Here is a 15231-nt window from a genome sequence, read left to right as displayed (position 1 = left end):
GATAAACTGGTACAAAGATCTCTTAGTAAAACTATCCCTGATGTATCCCAGTGTATCTGAGAGATCTCAGACATACTTTACCTGAATTATACAAAGTTCAGTTTTACTACTATATATATTGCAGCAGCACCTTGTCAGGAAAGAAGTCCTAATTGTCTAGTCATCAAGCAATTACAGGGACTGTCCTGGATATCACAGAGTATAAGTATCATGCTATAGTTTAAATAGCATGCCACAGGATCAGATAAAATATTGCTAATTCTTTTTTTGCCATTCTTAATTACACTTCTCTTGAGTTTTCATACACAAATCGAAAATAGAAAACATAAATTATTCCCAAAAAGCAGCCTTAGGCAGGACTCAAACAATCGAAAGCAAGTGCTGGTCCTCAGAACTGTAGCATTAGCTCTGAGTATCTTGTTGCTACTGTGACTCCGTCATTCGAAAATAAACAAGTCACCAAATTTATATGTAGAGCAAGCTAGCACAAGGAGGCAAAGCTTCACTGAAATCAATGGGTTTGTCAGTATTAAATTCAGTCCATATTCTCAATTTCAGGATGGTTAGGTAGAAGCAATGAGTCATCAATCCCACAAATGCAAATTTCTATGTGAGAGACACACATATAAGAACAGTATTTAGGCAAAAAATGTGTAACCATACTGTTATGAAAGCAAACTATTACTCAGGGGAATTTAGGGTTATTCTATAGAATTTTCTTGTTTAGGAAATGAAACCTATTACAAGTAGGTCATGACACAAAAATACTTAGTTTTCCAGAGTGACAGCAAAGATGCTGCTTTTTTTTTTCCTTTATAGCAAAGATAGAAGATCACAGAATAGATCATATACAAAGATAGTAGACTATCACACCATACTGTTTCTACCCTGGTTTTACAAAAAGCAACAGGAACCAAGCCTTGACTCTACTACATATTCGTATAGACTTTATTCCTGAGAAATACAAAGCTAACGTATGTATGAGTGATCAAGTGGCAACACAGTCTTTCAGAGATTAAGCTGACTAGTGTATATACTGCAGCACTATGCGAAAAAAGAACTAAAGGTTTCAGAGGAAAAAAATAAACTAGCAGTGATTAATATGAGAAAGAGACTACTGTAATTAATACACAGTAAAATACTAAGAAAAGGGAAATGTAGAATTCTCTTTGGAGTGCCATCAGGCAGAGCTGAAAAGGTTTATTTACACAAGCAACTAAATAATCATGGAAAGCAAGTTCAACTGCAGTTTCTGGAAGTTCTCCATATTCCCATAAGTGCTTTATCAATACATAAAATCTAAATACTTTGGTAAGATCATGATCCATCAGTTTGCTCATATAAGACGACCATTCTCCTGTTCTAGAATGGTATCCTGCTACTGCTGTATCTCATGTCAGCACTGTCCTCCTTGGCTGTCACAACAGCCAACTGTCTACTTGCTCCTAAGGTTAAGCCCCCCCCTTTTCCAGCCTTTGCACTAGCTTTCGGATACGACGCATACCAAAACTACAGAAAGAAAGAAAGAGTTTTGTTCATTTTAGGTGTTTTTTTTTTCTGTTGTTGTTTTTACAGTCCTAAAAGGGGAATGACTGTTCCTCTGGAACTGCACTGTCTGTCTGTTTTCCTCTCTATGCAAATAAAGGTCTCCATGTGGTGTTTTCCCTGGGCATTGGAAGAGGCTGTCGGTGGGCTGGCAGCGCTGGACACTGAACACCCAAGGACACACCAACATTTGGCACTGGCCCTTATTCACCGCAGCTAACCTGTGAGGATGGCTTCCCTCACATCCCTCTGAGCTCAGCAGGACAGCAGAGAGGCCTCCCTCCGTGCCACTGGGCAACACCTCAGTCAAAAACAGTCCCTAACTCCCTCCAATTTCTTTCATGTAAGCCCCCAAAGGGCTGCAAATAAGAGGAAAGAAAATACCCAGCTAAAACATTCCCCCCCCTCCTCAGCCCAAGCGCCGCCAAGGGGCATTTCTAAGCGGGCACCACAGGCGCAGGCAGCGAGGACAGCGACGGCCCCACAGCTCAACGGCCGCCCAACGGCCGCCCAACGGCCCGCACGCGCACCCGCCGCCGCCGCCGCGCTCCGTCCTGCGCAGGCGCAGTGGCCGCGCGCTGCCGCGCGCCGCGGGGGGCGTGGCGGGGGCGGGCGGCGGCGGCCGGATGTTGTTGTTGTTGTTCCTGCCCCGCCCCCTGCCGCCCTCCCCTCCCCCCGCGGAGGGCGACGGGCGCTTCCTCGCCCGCAGCCCGAGCCGCCGCCGGCTCCTCCTTGCCGCGGCCCCCGCTGCCGCCGCCCGGCCCCGGCCCCGGCCCCGGCCCCGGCCCCGGGGGGTCCCCGCCGGCCCGCTCCTTCCGGCCCCGGCGGCTGGCTCCGCCGCGCCGCGCCGGCCCCTCTCAACGGACGCCCGAGCCCGGCCATGGCGGACTTCGACGAGATCTACGAGGAGGAGGAGGACGAGGAGCGGGCGCTGGAGGAGCAGCTCCTGAAGTACTCGCCCGACCCGGTGGTGGTGCGCGGCTCCGGCCATGTCACCGTGTAAGGGCCGCGCCGGGGCCTGCGCGGCAGGGGCCGGGTGGAGGGTCGGGGGCTGCCCGGGGCGGCGAGCCGGCATGTCGGGGCGAGCCGGGGAGGGGGGCGCGGGCCGGGCCTCTCCCTCCCTCCCGCCGGCCGCCCCGCGCCGTGCCGTGCCGCGCCGCGCCGCGCCGCTGCGGGAGCGCTTGGCGCGGCCCTACCGGCGGCCCGGTGCCGCCTGGGGCTCGCTCCCGAGTGTAAACCTGCAGCGAGGCAAGGAGGAAGCACCGCTGGCTGGAGCTGTGACTAACAGAGGAATGTAAAGTATTTGCCTGAAGGGATGAGCTGTCAGGAAGTAGGGTACATGGTGCGTGCGTGTGTGTGTGTGTTTATATCTGTGAATGTCTATATAACAGGTATGTGTGCATGACGGCCCTGTGCTGTCGCTTAGGGTTGTTTATATCTCGGTTACTCACTCCCCTTTAGCACGTGGCAACTAATACAGCTCAGAAGATTTGTTTAAAAAAGGAATCTGCGAATTGAATGGGTACCTGCAAAAGCACATTAAGATAAACATCGCATCAGTGTATTTAACACGGAAGTTGCTGTGAGTTTTGCTCGGTGAGCATTTGAGGTCCCTGTACCCCTGTAACTGCAAGGGACAAGTGAGTTAATGTAGTCTTTCTCAAGAACTTAGTAAGTCTGGGTATTTTTCCTACAGTCAGTTCTGTTGGAATCTCTGTACCTAAGTGCAGCGGTTGTCAGTTATGTTGAGCAGTTTCAGAGTCTAAAATATGAACCTGGAGACACGAAGCAGTCATGCAAACTTCCCTTTTTGTGTTTCCTGTAGAGTAGGACTCAACCTGTGACAGATGCATAGAAGTTGAAGATAATATATTCTGCTCTTCTGATTCCTGTGAACTGTGCTGGTTGTAGGATACTGATCTGTTCAGAAATCTGGAGTTAAATTTAGAGTAGGAAAGTAGCACTTTTTTGACATTACTAATTTAATATTTGCTTCGTATTATGAAATACCAAGTACTGGACAGTACAGTTTATCTGGTTAAAAACAGGATAAAACATGGTGTGATACTGAGAGAAGTTTGGAGGGGTGGAAGGATGTTGAATAGAAAGGAAGCCTAGTAAAGTAACAGAAGCATGTAACTGAACTGTCAAACATATGATTTTGCTTTGTAGTTTATTGGGATCAGGAGTTTCTACCATCCGACAGCTGTTTGACTTCTTTGAAAGTAGACCTGTAGCCTTAGTTTCTGCTAAGCAGGTCAAAAACGTAATTAGATAGTTGCCTTGTTGGCAGTCATAGTTGCCTTGTTGGCAGTTTCAGTTCAGTAAAGAACTGAAATGGAGGCAAACACTGATTTCTTCTCCAATCGCTAAAGGTAAGACACGCAGGACAAGGCCAAGGTCCGTTAACAGAAGCACAAGCAAGCTCGCATAGCCCATCTGTGACTAGTAAGGAAGTCGTAGTTACTTCATTAGTTGTTCACTAATATTCACTTGATCATTATTACTTTAAGATCTTCCTCAAAGTATTAGTTCATTGCCATTCCAAAAGCTAAAAAAATATGAACATGTGCAAGATTATGTAATTGATCTTAATCTATTTTATTGTGCCAGCCACTTTTATCTTTGTAAAGCTTCTAAGTTTTTCGTCATTGATCAAGTGGCACATTATTAAATTTAGCTCACTTTCAGAACACCCACTTGATGAACTTATGGAATAGGCAGAGTCCTATATATAAAATTAATTTGTCTTGGTATAAAAACATGTATGCATTTTTAGGGTCTTGAAAAAATTATCAGTGGTAAAGTAAAGCAAATACCAAATCCAGTAACAATACCAGATTTCTCCCTGACTCTGCAGTTTAAAGAGTTGCTGACTGCCTTTGCTATGTATATATTTAAACAAATGCTTCCTCTTAATAGTCTGTTGTCATGTCCTCTCTGATCTTGCACAGAAATCATAATGTTGAGTTTGAAGTGTGTCATTTCCATGACTACTGAAATTTACTTGATTGCGTTCAACAGACAGTGGAAAAGTGTGAGATCTTTTCTACACATGGTAGTTAAAAGTAATCAAGGGAATGCAGGTAAATACTATCCAAATAAAATGTATGAAGATTTTCTCTTTTCAGGGTGTGGGACTATTTTTAGTGCTGAAAGTTAGACTCTTAAAATCACTGTTTGGCGTGTTCAAGCTTTCTTCTTTTTAATGCCACTTTTCAAATATTCAGGTAAACCATTTTCACACTAGGAGGTTCCACATAGCTTTTTAAAGAGGAGTAATATTTGAGGTGGTTTCTGGTTACCTGAGGTTGTCTCTTTTAAAGAAAAGAGCTTTAAAACTTGAGAAACCATAAAACATTATTTACCTTTCTTACCTCGAAATTTTAATTCAGTTGTTTTGGACTTGTTTGTAAAAACATGTTTGTGTGGAAAGATGCATGTGTTGAGTTTGATTGTGATAGGTTGTGTAGTTGTATTTCCAGAGGCTGTTTCCCTGGACTTTACTGTTTTTGACCAGTTGAGATATATATACCAGATTGTTAGGTAGTGAAGTTGGATTTGAGTCTTGTACTGTAGCAGAGTGATGCAGAGCAGTCATGATGTACTAGTAAATGCCCTTCTGTGCTGTTGTCATCTTAGTGCATTGTCTGCAATGTAAATTAACTATTTAGAGGGGGAAAAAACAAAATATAAATTCACTCAAGTGAATTAATTTATTACTAAGTCTGCTTATGTATTTTTGCGGCTTACTTTGTATCAAGGACATATGAGTGGAAGCAGGACTAAGAGATGTATGAAGAATGTTAAGGATTGATAGAATACATATTTATTTTCTCACGGTTGTGAACATGCAGAAGTAAAGGGCCAAGTTGAGAGCAATGGAAAAATGGTTTAGTCTCCATTGGATTGGACAAAGGGGAAGAGGATTGTTCTTGTGCTGGTTTGATGCACAAAGGAAGATCAAGGTTGCAGGCTGAGAAGAGGTTGCAGGTTGGCTGAGTCTATACTGTAAACATCCATACTTTAAAAGATTCTACCTCTCATCATTTCTTTCTCTCCACTGTATACAAGGGTAGGAACTCAGATGAACCTCTCAAGCAGAGGAATGTTCAAGAAACACTTTTTCAGGTTCCAGAAAGGTTAAAGAAAGTGCTAAAGAAAGCCTGGATCTGTTGAGGACGTGAAGTGAAATGGGAAAGGCATAGGGCTTGCAGAAAATGTGTCAATGAAGATGGAGAATTGTGCAACAGAGGTGTAATGCTAGATAAGGACTGAGGAAATGCAGATCCAAAGTGTCATAAATATAGTATGTTTGATATTAAGACCTTTTTGCTGCTCTTTGCCAGAGCTGTTGCTTCTATACAGTGAAGCTTTAGTAGTGTTATGTAGAATTTCTAATCTTTTAATTTCCAGATTATAGCATGCAGTCAAGAGTGATAAGGTTGGGATCACATGATTTGCTTACCAAAGTTTTTAAATGTATGAAGTCATGCTTTTTTAATGACCTAATTTTTGATAACAGAACGTAACATGGAAAGCTTGGAATGAAGTTGGTAGCTGGAAGAGTTGCCTTTGCTGTTCCAGTTTAGCTGCCGCATGATGTATTAAATATTGCTACATGCTTCAGCTCTAGAGTTACTGTCATTTACTTACAACTTTAGGATAACTGTATTGGTCAAAGCTTCCATGCTGAAGGTCTATCTTACTTGCTTTTTTGTAATTTTCTACTAAAGCAATGCAAGTATTTCCAAGCGGGAGATGGGGAAATTTTTATTTTTATCCCCACTAAATCCAGCACTTTGATTTGAAACAGATAAAAGATTCTCATAATAGTTTTAGTGAATTCCCTCTGTTGTGGGATTTGATGGTTAACAGTTAATCATTCACCTTACCCAGTGCTTTTCTGCATGTTTGTACTTTGATCATATTCCCCCTCAGCCTTCTCCAAGTTTAATGTCAGCTTTGTTAGCCTCATAAGGCAGCCACTTCATCTCCTTAGTATAGTAATCTTCCTTCTCTTTGCTTTTTCTTACTCCATGAAGTTCTTCAGGAGATGGGGATGCTGGAGCTGCACATAGTACTGAATATGTGGATATAGCAGTGTTTTATGTAGGATCAAAATGATGCCCTCTGTGTTGTTCTTAATAGCCTTTTTAGGCCGTATGTTGCTGCCATTTCTGGCTGCTGCTGCACATCCTAAAATACCCACTCAGTGGTAGTGTCTCTCCTGAGCTGTAGCTGCCAGTCTGAGTTCAGCATCATATGAACATGGTTTAGATTAGCTTTCCCAACATTCAGCGCCTTCTGCTTACCGACACTGAAGCTCATCTGCTATCTTTTTGTCCACTCAGTTTTGTGAGGTCCCTTCAGGCTGCCTCGCCATTGATACAGCACATGACTACCTGGCTGATTACTCAGACAAAATTCACTGTTGGCATGCAGATCCTTCCGTACACTAAGAAGAAAATTATCTGAAGACTAGCTAGCTATTCAATAAACATATTGTCAAAGGAAATTACTTCTTTGGTATCTTCAACTACTGATCCTCAAGTAAACTTTTCTGCACACAGTTAAGTTGTATGTATTAGGTCTTGCTGCCAGTATTCAAGTATTTTTGAGCATTTTAATTTCTGATTTGCGGTGTTTGTAGTGTCTGATAAGATGATTGCTTTGGTTTATATTCAGAAGGTTATTAAGTACAACTTAAATTTTACACTGAATGCTTTTTAACTTATTAGAGGCCAGTCGTAGAGTTTCATCAATGGATCTGTAGGACTGGGTAGGCTATATTAGAATCTCTTTCCCAAATTGGATACCAGAAAATGTTCAGATTTGCTTTGAGCTTTGGCTGTTCAGGAAGACCACAAACCAACTTTAAAATACAAACCAAATTATTTCTAAGGCAAGATGAAACTCTTATCCTTAAATCTTCTGAAATCCATCCAGAGTAATTCCAGATGATCTCACACATCTCCATGACTTTACACACTTCATTATTCTGAGTTGAGTAACAGTGGATGAACTTTTCTTCTAGATACATGTGCACTAGAGAGAAAAAAATTTCAAGCTATGGCATTAACTTACCCTCTCCCTTCAGATACTTCTCTTCAGTTTTCACATTTGCTATTTTTGTTTATAAGGGTTTTGAAGAGTTTGAAGAAGAGTCAGTGGCTTCAACAGAACTTCAGAAAGAAACTATGGGCAGGATGGTTTTCAACCCATTTACTATGATAGAATTTTTCCATTCATTTTTGTCTGTTAGTTTAATCTTAAGGATTACTTTTAGCAAAGAATATTTCTTCTCGAAACTGATGTTGCTCTGATATTAACCATCATTGTATTATGAGGTGCTTTTAATTTGTGCTGTGCATTGTTTTTTGTGTAATTTTTGGTGTCTTTATTTTTTTGCAGATTTGGATTGAGCAACAAATTTGAAGCAGAATTTCCTTCATCTTTAACTGGAAAGGTGAGTATCTGTGAATAAGAACCTAAAATTTGAGTAAGATTTTCTTATAAAAGGAAGAGTTCTGGGTATAGTGTAGCTTTTTTTTTTTTTTTTTTTTTTTTTTTTAGGGTAATTAATAGATCACTCTGCTGTGGTACTAGATTTTCTTTTTTTCCTTACAGGTTGCACCAGAAGAATTTAAAGCTAGCATCAGTAGAGTTAACAGTTGTCTTAAGAAGAACCTTCCAGTTAATGTGCGATGGCTACTTTGTGGATGCCTTTGCTGCTGCTGCACTTTAGGTTGTAGTATGTGGCCAGTTATCTGCCTCAGTAAAAGAGTAAGTTGAACTATTATTAGTTTGTTTGTTTGTTTGTTTTTAATCAAAAATGCTAAGTTAGGAATGTACTGGTTTTGTTCTCATATTGCCTTTTCTCTGCCTGTAAAGGCTGTATAATAGAATTTACAAGCTTGGTTTCATATATTTTGCTCTTTTTCTTTATTTTATTTTTTTTAATCAAACTACTTAAAACAGACACCACTCAAATTCTGAGCTTGTAACTCAGTGCCTGGTAGTGCAGCTGAATCTGTCAGAGGGGACCGTATGCTGTACAACACTTATACTTCATAATATTAAATAACTTTCAAAATGCTTTTTTTATTAGCACCATCTTTGTAACACACTGTTTAGGATCATCAGAATTTGATATTGATCGATTGACAGTTTGTTGTGAGGAGCTAATGATTACGTCATAGCCTTAATAGCCATAAGTTTTTGTTTAAACAGGCACTCTTTTGATAATAGTAACTGATTTATTTGTTGAATTTTCCTTTGAACTCGTAGATTTTGTTCACTAACATCTGAAAGTAGTGTTTTGTCTCTGTACATTGAGTGCCAAGTGCATTGTTCAAAGTGGAAGTTCCTTGCATGTGCCTGTTTTCTCACCTCCCTTTCCTCAGTGCCAGTATTTAGGCAACCCACCCATTTCTTCTATTTTTATTAACATAAATACACTATGTGCCTAGCCTCATTTCATTTCTTTGCAAGAAGTCTCTGCTTCCACATTCTCTCCTCTATTGGTGCTGTTCATCCTTCCACTTCTTGGAAGGACTAGTGTGTTTTTTTTTTCTTGTGTAATATCTCTTAATACTACACATTTGTGTACAGTATACTGAATACCATCATGCTTTTCTTTATTCAAGTGCTCATTTTACTTGGTTAGTAAATGAAGTGTTTTAAAGTTGGCAGTGATCATGTGTTTTTTGCAATCATAGAGTAGTTTAACATTTCTTTTATACATCTTTTTGATACTGATTTCCAGTTCTGAGTTTCTGCTCAAATGCACACAAATGTGCAGGTGGCATAATTAAAACCAGAAATCAGGCAAGCTGCTTTTGTAGTCTTAAGTTGGTATCATTAAATGCTGCAAAAGCCATGTAGATGCTTGAAACTCATGTATACTGAAAAAAATTTTATAGAGTGAACACTGCACATAAGAAATCCTGTACACTTTTTTTGTATGATCTAACTTCCTGTGTTAAGAAAACATCTTCAAAGTTTCCTCAGTTCTTCATCTTAAAAATAAATAAAATTAAATACTTATTCCCTTCGATTTTTTTTGAAGTGAATGCTTGAGACTAGTTTTAATTGTGTGCAAAATAAGGTATGAGAGTCATCTTATCCATGTTGCTAATGTTGGAGTCATGAAAAAAAGTACTGTTGGCCTCAGTGTAAAATGTATCAAAAGGTTTTTGGGCTAGGTTTTAGGGTTTGGGTTTTTAAGCTGTCAGGAACTAGTTGGTCTCCTGTAGAATTATCATATATCTATATCCTGAAACTTAGTTACAGCAAATTAAAATTGGTTGATTGTTGGTCACAGATAAGTTGATGATTTAACTAGCTTGGAGGGAGGACTACCTTTTCCGTTCCAGACCTAGCTCTGTTTGTTACAAATGCAAGGGAAACCTGCATTGCTATTGTCCATCTTTAACCTCTGAGGAGCGTGCCAGTGGTGCTCTTACTATGTGCCCCATTTTTCCCACATAATGTACTCTTGTAGTAGGAAATAATAACAAGATGTTACGTAGTATTATAAAATGATGTCATCTGCTTTTGGTGGGGGCATGATGTTACAAGCCCACATCTTCTAGCTGGTGTCTCTTAATCTAGTATTACAAGTCACTATTAATTATCTTTTTTATATATTGTTTAACTTCATTGTGAAAAAGGTAAGGGCTTGTAGCGTCTGAGGACAGAAAGCAGACTTTGAAGCTCGGGAAAGAGTTTCTGCATGGGAACCCAATGAAGCAACAGTTAGAAAAATGCTTCAATTAAGTTTGTCTGGAGTAGGAATTAAAGTAAGCGCTCTTCCAAAAGGATAGATCTGGATAAACTATATGGCCGTTCTGTTCAGAGCAGGCTGGGAAGTGGTTAGTTGCTACAATATACAGATTGCATAAAGACCGAAAATGAGTCTCTAAAATGGTGAACGGCAGGAACAAGAATGTCAACTCAAGGTTGAAGCTTCTGAGGTTACCCTAGAAGTACTGCCCAGATTGTCAGAAAATCTCATTTTTCCTATCAAAGATGATACCAGAAAATAATTCAGCAACCTTGCACCTTTTCCTGCACCTAAAATTGAGCAACTTACAGGCTCAAGCTTGAATGTCCTGCATTAGTGAAACTGAAGATAGGATTCCACTGCCTAAACATAGTGTTTATGACTGTTGTGGAGGCCGAGTGGTATGTCCTAGGTCATCTGTTTGCCACGCCAGAAGAGCAGAGATCAGTGGTGCTGTCTCGTATCCCAGTCTCTGGTATGGCCTCTGACACACTACAGCATTTCTGGGGGTACAGGATACTGGAGTTTAGGCATTTTTGACTAAAAATTATTTAATTCTATCTAGAGAGTTCAGCTGTTGTGACACCGTTATTTGTCCGTATCAGCACTATGGCAAATAGAGGTCTGCTTAGAGGATTTGTTGTCCTCTATTGTAGAAATCAATGTTAGTGGGACATCTTAATTTATTTTTCTCCATATAACTCTTAACTTACACTTAAAGGCAAACTGAAAGGGCAAGAATGCTTGCCCAGACTGAAAATCTTAATCTTGGATCTGGCTGGAGGCAGCTTTTTTTTTATTATTATTATTTTTCTCCCTTTATTTTTTTCCTGGCATAATGGTTGAGCAGGACAGCTGTGGAGTATCTTCAAGGACTTATTAGGAAATTCTAGTGTAGGAAACAATCAGTAGGATTTGTAATGATTCTAGTCAGGGCTACTAGTCAAGAAAAGCAGTGAGAAGCTATTGTCACTTTGGTCAATTATATGCGAGTTCAACCTTTTCTTGGTAGCCTAAGATTAGGAAAACAGAAAGTGACCTAAATGATTTTAATTCCCTTCACCTAGAATTACACACTTGGTGCCCTTTAAGATCTCAACACTGAATTATGGCCACAAGCTTGTAAGATTTTTCTCTTTTGTTCTGGAGTTCCCGTCAGTTCATGTCAAAGTGACAACTACAAGGAACTAATTTTATTTGTTTATAGAAATGGAGACAACGAGAGTCAGTGGGTGATCTGAGTTACCTTGGGCTGCTCAACCATCTGAGAGCAGTTGAGACTATACCCTGGTTTATTTAGGTTCCAATTCATGATCTGTCCAGTAGATTTCAGTAAAACTGACAATTAAGCAATTTCATATTTTTGCACTAAAAAAACTTAAATTCATAAAGTGTTGTGCTGTGCTGTGTTTTGCTGATACATAGCAAACTAAGATAGTCAGTGTAAAGTAATCACTCCTGATATTTGAACAGCTAGTCTTTTATTTTTATTGTGTCTTACAAGAAGGTTCTGATGATCAGATGATCTTTGATGCTTTGACTTCTTCAGACCTCCTTTCACAGACAAGACTCGCTGGCTATAAAGGCAGTCACAAGCCAGTATCCAAGATTCAGTTCTTGAGGAAAGAGGGATCCCCAATGACGCATGCCTGCTTCATCCGTTCAACTTGTAGATTGTTGACACTCATAACTTGGAACAATTTTTAGGGAGAGTAGAATCTTTAGATTTAATCAGAGCATCTGTTCAGAAAGTCAAAAGTGCAGCTTACTAGTTGGCCAGTAGAATCTGAGCAACAGTCTCTTAATGAATAATACAAAAGGTTACTTAAGAGTACCTGCACCTCTTTGAGAAGTGTTGTCCAGACAGACTTACTTTGCTAATTCAGCCCTGTCACAGGTGATTGATTTCTAGTGAAAAAATGAGTTGTTTAGAACTTGCCTGTGTTACAGCCTTTACCATAGGATCGTGAAAGTCTCCCAAGACAGTACAATTAGTGTCTGCTTTTGAAAGCAGGGTGCGAGCATATCCGCATATAGAACTGAAATTTGTTTAGATTCTGTTGTAATTAGACAAGAAAAATATACTATCTTTGCCTTTACCCTTTTTTGAATCTGCTCTTTGTACTGTAGCCAAACCAGATAGATTATATTGTTGATGGTTCCCAAGTGCAAATTGTTTTCTACCGAAATAGAAGCCTAACAAAGTTGTTTTATTGAATTGCATATACAGTGATCTAACAAGTGGGAGTGTTTCTCAAGGTAAGATTTTTTTTAAATTGAACAATAGTCTTAATTAGAGCAAATACTTTCTTTTAATGCAGAATAGTATTTTTTTTTTTCACGGAAAATTAAGAAATGTCTGTTTTAATGAGACTAAGTCAATCTACTGCACTTGTAAATTGGCATTGTACTTTGCAGCTTTTTGTTCAGATAAACATTTTTTTGAAGGTTTATGCAAACAAAATGAAAACTGTAGTTTCTGATTTTGTGGAAATTATAATAATTCTCTTAATCTTTCTTTATCTGTAATCTGCTTGTTTACTGCTTTTCATAGTCTTTTTTGCCTAATATGGGGATGCTATCACAAATAAACATGATTTTTGAAATTACATAAAAACTTCCAATGATTATGCATAAAAAGAGAATATAGGCATATTTTCTGTGCAGTGAAAACAGTCCTGAGTTTCTCTCTTAAATCAGCAGGTGCTTCAATGTAGAAATTTATTAAATTATACATTTAAGTGTAATTGTTAATTATATTATCTAATCCAGTTCCATCCAATGAAGGCTTTTCCTTCACTTTTCTTTTCAGTGCTTTGTTCAATGCAAGTTTTGGAAGTCTTTGTACAGCATTGTTTCCTTTCTTCTTTCGCACTAAGGTATTTAAAAAAAGGCCTGGTACTCTTTACCAGAAAAATAAATGTTTAATTTTATTCAATATCTTATTGTTGCTCTCCTTTTGATCTTGATTGGATTTTAGTGAATAAAAACTGCAAGAAAATTACAGGAAATATAGTCCCTCATTTGCAGATCTAGATCATCAATGATCCTCAGCAGTTTCACTCATAGATTGTACTGTCCTTTCTGGGACAACTTCCAGATTGTACAAATGAACATTAAGTCTTTAAGGTATTGTTCCTTAAATAAAAAGAATGACATAGTGAATTATAATTCAAGAAGCACTACAGGCTGAGGTCCTCATTTGAAGCCACTTTTTCAAACGAATTGACACTCATTTTCTGTATTAACTAAATGCTGTAGTTCCCAATGTGCAAATGGGATAAATAATTTCAACAGAAACAGTAGCAATGGAAGCTATGTTAGAATTACAGTACCTCTAGATTGCTAAAAAGCTTCTATTTTGCAAGTAAATTGCATGTTTCATTAAGAATTTTTTTCAGAAGGTTCATGGGCAATCTTTTAAAATGAGTAGAATGAGATATTTGAGAGCTATCTGTATTAATGCTTTCAAGAGCTACTTGTTTGTTTGTGAATTCACACAAAGCTGATGAATGCTGCTTAAGCCTCGTCATTAGTTGTCACTTGCATAGCAGTTTACGTCTTCAGAGTGCTGTATAAACATAAGCTAATTACTGCTTTCCAAAGTATTGATTAAGTGTGTGGTGGAGGAGCTGTAGTAGTCTTGCTTGTCTGTAGATGATACTGATGCTGAAACACGTTCGCTCAGTTTATAGCTGCTATGAATACATTTCATTTATTTTCAAAACTGAAGAAAAAATGATATTTTTTCCTCTCCATATCTTCCTGGGACTTAGCACTGAAGCTCTGATTGCACTTTTCCTTTGAATTTACTTTTCCAAACAGTTGCTTGAGACAGTTACTTAAGACTGATACTTTTATCTCTGCTCTGACAACTTATATGCTAGTTTAATTTTGAAGAATCTTTTAAATTCTATCATGCTTACTACATTTATCTTAACTAGAACAAAATATTATTCAAAACGTTGGCTTTAGTCAGCTCAGTAAGACTTTTTTGAAGTAGAGTTTGCATGCATCAAATATGCATTCATTACCATTGGTGTAAAATATACTGATAAATTAGTATTACATCTCTGATTGTCCTAATGTTAATCAAAATAAGTTTATATATAGAACTAATGTTTTCATATTATAAAACCTCTACAGTATCAAGGCTGGAGTATATAGAGGGAGCCATAATAATGCAATTTGGTTTTAATATTGCTTTTCATACTGTCCCACTTGACGTGTTTCAGATAAATGTGATCTATATGAAATTCATGTAGTGAATACAGAACTAGTCTGAAAAAAACATGTTCAAAATGTTTTAGCTAATTTTCATCTCAGAAATCAGTTTACGAAGGGTTATTTTAGGGTTCTGCGTCCACCTTGATTTTAGCAACTTGTAGATGATGCCAAAGAAGAAGAATATGGAAGCACTTTTGAGGAAAGAATTGGAATTAAAAATTATCTGAAACTCATGTTTAAAACAACTACAAAGCACTTTACTGAAGAATGACTTCATAGACTGCAGTAATGCAAATAAAATGGAATGGATTGCTGATTAAGTATGAGGTAGTGACACATTTCTGCTTCTCTCTCTGCTTCACCTCAAAGCCAGTCTTCCTCTGGGATATATTAATGCTTTTTGGTTTACTTGGTCTTTTAAGCACTCCAAGGTAAAATGTTGTTGTTCTCTGCTTAGCACTTCTCTACTTAAGTGGAGCACTGCCAGTGATTTAAGCACTACATATAAAGAGAGTAACTAGTTATTCCAAATGGAAAATAGCAGAAGCCTACAAGAAACATGACCAGTAAGGAAAGAGTTGGGGGAGGGGGAAGGAGGGAGGGAGGAAGCAGTTTATCTACAAAAGAGAAGACTAAAATTATCAGCTTTTTAACAAATAAAATGTACAAAG

The 15231-nt window shown here is 38.8% G+C and overlaps 1 protein-coding gene across 1 annotated transcript in view; it reads left to right on the top strand.

Moving 5' to 3' along the window:
• Nucleotides 1-2340: 2340 nt before the first annotated feature.
• CHIC2 (cysteine rich hydrophobic domain 2) overlaps nucleotides 2341-15231 on the top strand; it is a 30460-nt gene continuing 17569 nt past the window's right edge. The window contains exons 1-3 of the mRNA XM_062575554.1: nucleotides 2341-2544; nucleotides 7960-8014; nucleotides 8176-8331. Of these exons, the coding sequence (XP_062431538.1) occupies nucleotides 2426-2544; nucleotides 7960-8014; nucleotides 8176-8331 (330 nt within the window). The 5' untranslated portion in view covers nucleotides 2341-2425. The remainder of the gene's footprint in view (nucleotides 2545-7959; nucleotides 8015-8175; nucleotides 8332-15231) is intronic.

This window comes from Rhea pennata, chromosome 4 (genome assembly GCF_028389875.1).
Source record: "Rhea pennata isolate bPtePen1 chromosome 4, bPtePen1.pri, whole genome shotgun sequence".
NCBI classification, from domain to species: domain Eukaryota; kingdom Metazoa; phylum Chordata; class Aves; order Rheiformes; family Rheidae; genus Rhea; species Rhea pennata.
The sequence above is the reverse complement of the archived record's forward strand: the minus strand, read 5'-3'. Positions and strand labels throughout refer to the sequence as shown.